Source organism: Berghia stephanieae, chromosome 1, assembly GCF_034508935.2.
Source record: "Berghia stephanieae isolate SIO BIC M18660-M18661 chromosome 1, UCSD_Bste_1.3, whole genome shotgun sequence".
Taxonomy (NCBI): Eukaryota; Metazoa; Mollusca; class Gastropoda; order Nudibranchia; family Aeolidiidae; genus Berghia; species Berghia stephanieae.
In genome coordinates, this window is record NC_088360.1 from 138,340,527 (window position 1) to 138,350,526 (window position 10,000).

Genomic DNA, 10,000 nt, shown 5'->3' on the forward strand with positions numbered 1-10,000 from the left:
TCAAGACCTTCACTCAGTCTAATACGAGCCGCTAGACTCCTCCCACTGCGGTACGCGGAGCAATTGCCCCCATCTCAGCCAATCAGCATCACGGCGGTTTACCGTCTGTCGCCCTTCACGGAGTAAGGGGCACTATTTTGCCATCGCCCATTCGCCAGTTTTGTCACAAATCGCACGCGTTAACTCTTGTCGTCTGCTAATATTATGATCTGTGTACAGGAATGTCCACACGCGCGCGTGTTCCTGGGTGTATGCGTGTTTGTCTGCGAGTGTGTTTTATTCTTGGGACTTAAAAAACGATGTGTTTTATAATACTACGGCCATTGTATTACGCCAGAAAACAAAATGTAGAAGCTTAATTCCTTTGTTTACCTTATAATATCATTTTTATTGAATTTTGTCAAACAATGAATTTTTAAATCCTCTCCTGTGTTATAAAGTAGGCTACTTGTATTTCAAATTATTCTTATCATCATTGTTGTAGGCCTATTATTGTGGACTGTGAAATAATCAAAACTAATCTTTAAAAAAAAAAAAACTGAATAAAAAAAAATATATATATATTTAAAATAGAAAAAAAAAAGAAAATAAAAGAAAGAGAAATGGCATCCTAAAAACGTGAAAATAAGGGCTCTTGAATTTCATATTCCTTGTATTCATGCGGAATTTTGAGGAAAAAAAAAAGAGATTGAGAGAAATAAACAAACGAAAAACTATAGCTTTTATAGATAGTATGCAGATGACGTCACTCAGGCCTTTGTTATTGTTTTTGCTATCCGCGTTTGTGAGTTGTTCTCACTAAACTGTATTAACCAGACTATAAAAGTTCATGGTTACACAGAGTTTGTATGTTGGTTCGTTATACTTCCGGGTGGCAATGTTGTGAACTCCTTGGCCAAGCGCATTTTATCTATATAGATAGCGCAATATCCACTAAACGTGCTCAAAGCGCTTTACACATCTTTTGACGTAAGTGGTGTGAATAGAATAATAAATAAATCATGTTTGAAACATTCTATAAATAGATTGATGCTATCTATATTGTTTATAAGTAAATATTATGAATTGATATAATATAATAATTTATCATTGGAGTTGAGATCAAGGAATTGTGCAATGGAGAGAAAGGGATTTTAAAGCACATATTGTTTGATTTCCTGTAATTTATCGTGATATTTCTTGGATTAGATTAGCCGCCATCTTTGAATTTTTTTGACGGTATCGAAATAAATGTAAGTATATCACGTGACATTTGTATATTTATTTTAAAAAAAAACAACAACAAAAAAAACAAAAAAAAAACAAACAAACAACTTGAACATTCATATTGAAAACAAAAAAACCTGCATCATTTATAGATAGAATGAAAATTGACGTCACTCATGTCTTTGTTATTCCTTTTTGTCATCCATGTTTATGAGTAATTCTCACAAAACTGTATTAACCGGACTATAAAAGTCCATCGTTACACATAGTTTTGCGTGTTAGTCCGTTATATTTCCGTATGGCAATGCTGTGAGTTTCTAAGCCAAGCGCATACTATCTATTGAAAAACAAACAATCAAGCAAAATATGATAGCATTTATAGATAGTAGGCATTGGCTAAGAAGCTCACAACATTGCCATCCGGAAGGAAGTATAACATGACACGAACCAAAGCACAAAACTATGTGTAATCTTAAACGTTTATAGTCTGGTTGAGAATTAATTTACTCATAAACGCGGATTGCAAAAAGCAATAACGAAGACTTGAATGACGTAAAATTTGGTATACATATATAGTTGAATATCCAGCTCAAACGTGCTCAAGGCACTTTGCATGTCGTCCGTAGCCAACAGTAACATTGTAAGATGAGACATGGCGCCTGTAAGGCAATATACATTTTCCCCCTCGATTGAGACAACTTAGTTCACGACCAGGTACTCATTTCACACCTGAGTATATACGGTGAGAGAATGTGAGTTAAGTGCCTTTTCCAAGGATTCAACTATGCGCCACTCAGTGCGGGACCTGAACCCTGGACGAGTGACATTAACCCAGTACATCATAGCTGACGTGCACTTATTTGCAGGTCTGATAACCCGATTCCTTATGGGCTCATTGTTGTAATGGAATCTCAAAAAAAAAAAGTGTCCATTACAACAATGTTAAACTAGGACCATAAGTGGGTTCGGATGTCAGACCTGCATATTATTATAATAATTCGATGCACACGTCACTCATAGCCATACGTTTGATGCAGGTCTGATAACCCAAATTGTTATGGGCTCATTGTTATAATGGAAACACTCTCAAACTCGCAAAATATTTTCCATTACAACACAATGTTAAAGTAGGTCCCCGATAGCTCAGTTGGTAGAGCACTCGCTTCACAATCAAAGGGACCGAGATTGATCCCGGGGGCAGTCGAGATTTTTTTTTCTGACGCCTCCCCCCCCCCCCCCCCCCCCCCCCCCCCCTCTGCCTACCCAGCAGTGATTGGTTAGCTAGGTCAGACAGATCTGGCCTGAAGTACTTTGCGATAGACTAGCGTCCTATCCAAAGGGTAGCAAGCAATTTCTATGGTTTCACGCTATAGAAACCGGGATAAACTCCGGGCCTGGTGGCTCTGTACAACAACGTTAAACGGCTATAATGTGGTCTAGTGGTATGACACTCGCTTTCGGATATGAAGGTCGTTTCCATGTTAATGGTAGTTGAATAAAACTATCTATGTACATGCTCATTTTTAATACATTTATTTTTCCAATTTTGAAAGTAGCAAAAATCTCTAGGGCCAGTTTGGGTCTAATTATTAGGAAAATCCTTATAAAATTGATTTTGAGATTTTGGTGAAAAAAGATATTCAATGATCTTACAATATTATCAATAATATCATTGAAGTCCAAATTCTTAAAGTAGACTATAAAGGCACGAAGAACACAGTCGAAAAGGGTTCAGGTAGTAAGAAAAGTGTGAAAAACGGAAAGCTATTTTGACATTTTCTCAATATGTCATTTTTCTAAGGGTATGGGATACTGTGTCAAACGTTTCTCAGAATCGATTCAATGAAATTGTCTGAAAATCTCCAGTTATCACAGAGATAATGTAGTATGTCGCCATGGAGAGATTTTTTTTGATATTGTATTTGTATTTTGAATTATAATCCAAATTGTGAAATTTTAACATCAATTTTGTAACAACATTTTGATTCTCAACTTTGTAATGTTCTGATTAAAATTCCATAAACTAAAGCCGTAAAATCTCTCGATGGCGACACACTATATATAGTACAATGTTGATAAGAGGGAAGAATATGGAGGTCATTCCTTTATTAGTTTTTGTGGAACGTTTGCCAAAGATTTTTTTTTTTTCTATGTCAGACCCCCAAATTAGGTCGCAAAATGGGTATTAAGGCAGATAATTTATATTTTTCACCAAAAATGTTGTTTTTCAACCTATAATGACGATACAGAATTATTCAGACCCCCAAAATAGGTAATTATTTTTTTAAATAAAAGACCCAAACCGCCCCATGCCTTATATAATAATAAAGTTTATAATTGGATTCAGTAGTCTGATGTCACGCCGCCCGGCAACGGCGGCCATCTTGGTTCTAAACAAAGAAAATCATTACTTTTTATTCTTCAAGCTGGCTAGAACTTTTCACGTGTCTTGTGATCAGAATGTGTAAAAGTCAAAACATGATCAAATTTATGTTTTGTTTTCCCTCTGGATACGCTTCTATGCTCGCCGGAGAAATATTTCATACGGGCCTCCGCCATTGTTCCGATAGTTTAGAGCCAGTGTTGCAAAGTTACCATGCGTCTTTAGGAAGGAAGTGACGTTACGACTATTGAATACTATTACAGAATCTCATATTATAGCTTTTTTTTATAATTCAGAGACAGTGTCACACAACTTTGAATGTAAGGAATAATATATCAATACGGCAATGTAAAATCGAAAAATATTATCATAGAATACTGTGGAAATTGAAAATCATTTTGTTCATGATCGAATGAATCATGAATGTACAAAGTTCACAATACAATGAAATATCAATGACAAAAATAATCATGAAAGCATGGAGATGGTGCAGCGTAGCTCAGCCGTACGGTCATCTATCACCCCCGCTGCGCTGTGTGGCCATGAGCAATTAGTCATCTCGCCCTAACTCAATTTGCGGGGCTGCACTGCGGCTGACGCCTGGGTTATTCCAGTCTTCCCTTGGAATAGACCCTAGAGACAAATTTCCCCTTTGGGATGAATAAAGGGAATTTTATTTATTTTATGTTTTATTTATTTCATTAATTGAAACTGTTAAATTAAATCTAGATGCAAAATTTGACGTGCCAAACAAATTGAATGTTGAAAAGGGAAAACTTGCACTACGATTCTTCATTTTGATATTAGTGATTTAATAGTCCTGTATAGCCGTTAAGTCTGAGTTTATTCTGGTTTCTATAGCGTGAAACAGACAATAAATACCAATTGTTTGCTACCTTTTGGATAGGACACACTAGTCTGTCAAAAAGTTCTTACGACCAGCCTTTTAACAGACCCAGCTACCCAATCACTGCTGGGTGGACAGAGGGTTCGGGCGGGGGGGGGGGGGAATCTCGATTTCATCTGGGATCGACCTGTGTCCCTTTGCGAATGAAGCGTGTGCTCTATCTACCCATGGGGGCGTTTCAGATACTAAAAACTGAATATACATAAATATATAAATCTGTTGCCCCTGCAAAAGGTGGTAAATTCATTATTCATTGTGCTATTAACTGTAAAAAAAAATAATAATAATTCTTACACTTTAACCCAATAAGGGGCAGCATGGCTCAGCGGTACGGTCTTTGCTTCGTACTCGAAAGGTACCAAGTTCGATCACTGGCCGCTGCGCTGTAGTCCAAGGTTTGAGAGATTGTTTGGTTCATTGTTTTTGTTGTTGTTGTTGGTTTTTTATATGTGACCCACCGTCTCTAAACGGTATTATGTCGGGATGACTCGGGTGCAAAAAATATAATTTATTGACAAAAACATGAAACTTGGGGTTTGTTTGGATTTGTTATGTTAGAGAATGAAGACAATTTCTCACAATGCAAAAGCTCAAAAATTGGTAATTACTATCGATTTTATTCTAAAGTCAGTTTTCGGGGTCCCATTCATCTCGACATAATACCGTTTCGAGACGAAGGGTCACATATTGTTTTTTTTTTTTTTCTCCTAGATGAGGGTTATTTATATCAATCGATATTTGAAGGACGCATTTTCAGGCCAAATTATTTTTTAATTATGGGTTTTTCCAGAGTTCAACAGATCACTGTAGCAAATAAATACATTATTACTGTATTGATTCAATCCTGGTTATTAGTCAAATATTGAAGACGTCAGATGACAAAACGCAGTTCTTTACAATTTAGGCGAAAATTACTTACAGAAAGGAGGTGCCAAATATTTCTAATAAAAACATTAAATTAAATTTAAAAAAAAAAAAATCCCTTTATTCATCCCCAAGGGGAAATTTGTCTTTAGGGTCTATTCCAAGGGAAGACTGGAATAACCCAGGCGTCAGCCGCAGAGCAGCGCCGCAAAATGAGCTAGGAGGATGTGACTCGCTCAAGGCCACAAAACGCAGCGGCGGGTGATTGAAACTCGGTACCATTCGGGTAGGAAGCAAAGACCGTACCACTGAGCCACGCTGCCCTTAATCTCATCTAACTGGGTTTTAATTGACGTGTCATAAATAAAAACCTTGAGTTGTTATACCAGATTTACCTACTTGAAAAGTTAAACAAACATAATTTTTTAGGAGATAAAAAGAGTAGTCGCTATATTTAACTATTTACCCTCACAATAAGATAAGATAAGATAAGATAAGACAAGATAAGATAAGATAAGATAAGATCAGATAAGATAAGATAAGATAAGATAAGATAAGATGAATTTTATTTATCCACTTCTGTAAATTAACATTGGGTATTGCCATAGACTATAATGCATTTCTGAAAATGATTAAGCAAATAAATAAAAATAAGGAATTACAATGACATAGAAGTCAACCATCAAAACTAAGACACATTTCTAAAAATCTCTCATACCTCCAAATTCTCAAATTACATAACATTTCAAAATCATTAAGATTATGTCCTCTGACATCAACTTTCATTTTCAATAAGTGTTTTAGTTGTCTCTGTCCGATAATGTCGGAAAATTATGTTTTGTTTTATATCACTGTAAATCGCCTAGAGTCTGTAACAGCGGGGTAAAGCGCTATATAAATGCCATTTATTATAATTATTATTATTATTATTATTATTATTATTATTATTATTATTATTATTATTATTATTATTATTATTATAAACATTCAAACATCGCCTAACAGGCGCCATGTCCCGTCCTAAATGTTAAAATGTTGCTGTTGGCCAGGGACCCCTTGTAAAGCGCTTTGAGCACATTTAGTGGATATTGCGCTATATAAAAGCTCTTTTTAAAAAATGTAATTTATTCCAAATGGAATATCCAGTTTTAAACAACCAGCCATGCTTGTCCGGACACGTTTTGAAGGTGTGTCACAAATTCCATGTTTTGATTGGTCAAAAATCTACTGGTTAATCAATTGTGTTTTTACGACTTTCTATTTAATTGTTGTCTCTAACAAGGCGAAGTTTTTAATACTTAAAAAGAATGTAATTTACGAGAAAGTTCCGGAACGTTTTAATGCAGCGACGTAATTTCTCTTTCTTGACGTGAGAAAATTAATTGTCCACTGAATACTTAATAATTTCTTTCTCGAAAAATACGAAATCAAATTTTATCAACAAAAAACAAACAGACACAAACGAACAAAAATAATAAATAAATAAATAAACAACATTGTAATCGAACCGAACAATTTTTCTTTAAAAACCCAGCAAAATAAAGCAAATAATATCAAAACAAAACCAAAAAAAAAACCGAACAAAATATAATAAAATAAACAACTTTGTAAATCGAAACTAACAATTAAAAAAAAAAGACCACAGCCAAATAAAACAAATAAATAAACAAACAAACAAACAAACAAACAAAACAAAAAGAAAAGAAAAATAAACCCAAAAGAAAAACAAACAAAACAAAACGAAACAAATTCCAAAAATGCATTAAAAAAAAACAAAAAAACAAACAAACAAAAGGAAATGCTGTGAACTTATTTTAAAGAGATATCTAGTAGCTAATTTAATCCGAGCATTAGAGAGATAATATTTTCTTGCATGCAATTGTTGACGGGTACTTGTGTCGCCAACAACATGACCAATAAACGTGTCTCATTTATTTAAATCCTTCATCTAATAATGATAAAATAGTTCTTCATAGCCATTAGGTCTATGGAGCCGGAGTTTATCCCGGTTTCTATAGCGTGAAACAAACGGACAATACGGCATCAGTGATCGCCAACCAATCACTGATATTGCTAAATATTGCTTGACTCTTTTTGTAATCCGGATCACTCCATCTACTTTATCTATCACAGTCGCAGGTCATAACAAAGTCTTCAAATAGATCGCCAAATTTTCCGATACTTGTTTTCGATTCTTCTCATCGATTCGATACGATAGGAAATCGATTTGAACACAATAAAAAAGGTCGTTTCAAAAATCCCCCGACTGTCCACCGAAAAAAAAAGGTAAAAAAAGTAGTCCTTCAGAAGCATTTTTAACCCATGAAGCCCGAGCTTAAACCAGTTTCTATAGCGGGAAACAGACAATATCAATTGCTTGCTATCATTTGGATAGGACGTCAGTCAATCTCAAAGTACTTTCCACTAAATCTAACAGACCCAACTCCCCATTTACTGCTGGATGGACAGCGGGGGACTCGACTGCACCTGGGATCGATCTCGGTCCATTTTGCTCGTGAAGCGAGTGCTCTACCAACTGAGCTACGGAGATCCAGGAATAAAATGCATAGCAAAAGCCACGGGCTGCCAACTTCGCGAAAACAATTTTTTAAAAACCCACAATATTGGCTCTCAGGTTGTTAAAAAGTTTCAAAGTTGACAACTATTTATTGAAATCTCGAGTTTGAAGACGTTCCGAGAAGTTTTGGTTTTATTTGAATCGATCGATATTTGAAGTAAAAGCTTTCTGTTAATTATTATTATTATTATTATTATTATTATTATTATTATTATTATTATTATTATTATTATTATTATTATTATTATTATTATTATTATTATTATTATTATTATTATTATTATTATTATTATTATTATTATTATTATTATTATTATTATTATTATTATTGTTATTATTATCATCATCATCATCATCATCATCATCACCAGTGATATTCTCATAATTACCATTATCATTAATATCATTACTATAATCATTATATTATCATTATTATCCACAGACGTTCTAGGATTACCGTAGCCAAAATGATGAACGAACATCCCTATTTTCACTGGGATCTACTGAGGCAGCCACTCCAGACCCCACAGTTTGGTATGGCACCGTCATTCTTTGATGTCAACAGGTGAGCTGAGATTGATGCGTCCCAACGTTACAATACACTATTATGTATGGGTGAACAAGACACCATGATAAGGTTATTGGGGCTAAATGAGCTATTGTCAAGTTAGGAAAATATACTATCGCTCTCTTTAAAAATAGAAGAAAAAAAAAAAGAAAGACCCCCCCCCCCCCACCACACAGACACACAAAAACCAAAAAACACCCCGAAAAAAACCCCCCGAAAAATGATAACAGCAACAACAAGTAATATATAATTTAAAAAAAAAACAACAACAACAAATAAACAAACAAAAATCAAAACGAACTCGTATTTAAAGTTTTTGGTCCGAAAACCCGTCAATTCAAATGCAAATATCGATCGGTGACAGTCCCAGGTTTGAGAGTTTTTGATTTTTTTTTAATTAATCGACATATATGTTTGAATGTCGAGATCTCTGGCCAGATAAAAAAGAAACGTGTTTGTTTTGGATGTTTCTTTTGGTTTTTGTTTTTGTTTTTTTTTTTTTTTTTTTTTTTGTGTTTTTTTTTCAGAGTGCGATGGTACCCAATATAATTAGAATAGCTAAATAGATTTAACCAAGATTATTTTTCTTGTATTATTTATGGTCGGAGAAGGGGGGGGGGGGTGGGGGGAGGGGGGTTGAATGCAAATTCAATTTCTAGCATGCAAATTTCCCCAGTTAAAATACCGTTTTGAGAAAAGATGTCACAATTGGGCATTTGTTGTCATTATCAAAAGTGTGATTTTGGTGTTTTTTCAAAATAGCTTTTAATTTAATTGTTGACAGTTTGTTGTTGTTGACTGTACTTATTATCTTTTATGTTTTCCTTATGATAGGACAGTGCAACCAAGCTAACCACAGGATGAGACATGCAGCCTGTTAGGCGCTTGTGTTAGATTTACGAACATTTATTATAACGCCGCTTTGCACCAAATATTTTTTGAATTTCCATTTCCCACATGATTTCAAAGGTCTTTGAAATGGTCTATTTTTGTTATTGGATTTGTCAATTGTGCGGAGAGCTATGTGGTCTAGTGGTATGACACTCGCCTTCAGATAGGAAGGTCCTGGGTTCGAGCATCGCTCGGCGCATAGTTGAGTCCTTAGAAAAGGCTCTTTACTCACATTCTCTCACCGTACTCAGGTGTAAAATGAGTACCTTGCCGTTAACAGTGTCTCTGTCTGGAAAAAACAGTGTATTATCGTCAAACAGGCGTCATGTCTCGTCCTACGTGTTAAGTGTTGCTGTTGGCCGGGGACCCCTTGTAAAGCGATTTGAGCACGTTTAGTGGATATTGCGCTATAAAAAAAGCTCAATTTAACGGGAAAAACAAAGAAAATAGAAAAAAAAAACCAACAAAAAAGTCCCCCCAAAAAACAAGAGAAATCGGAAATGATAAAAACACATGCCAGTACATCTATATCCAACTCGTCAAATAGAGCGCATTTAGTGGATATGGCGCTATATAACAGCTCAATTTAACGGGGGAAAAAAA

General features: G+C 35.0%; 1 protein-coding gene across 1 annotated transcript in view; it reads left to right on the forward strand.

Annotated features, from left to right (window-relative positions):
- The first annotated feature begins 1,037 nt into the window (after positions 1-1,037).
- The window catches only part of LOC144963341 (uncharacterized), a 90,649-nt gene continuing 81,686 nt past the window's right edge, over positions 1,038-10,000 (forward strand). Inside the window, exons 1-2 of the mRNA XM_078897286.1 lie at positions 1,038-1,232; positions 8,381-8,503. Coding sequence (XP_078753412.1) covers positions 8,406-8,503 — 98 coding nt within the window. The 5' untranslated portion in view covers positions 1,038-1,232; positions 8,381-8,405. The remainder of the gene's footprint in view (positions 1,233-8,380; positions 8,504-10,000) is intronic.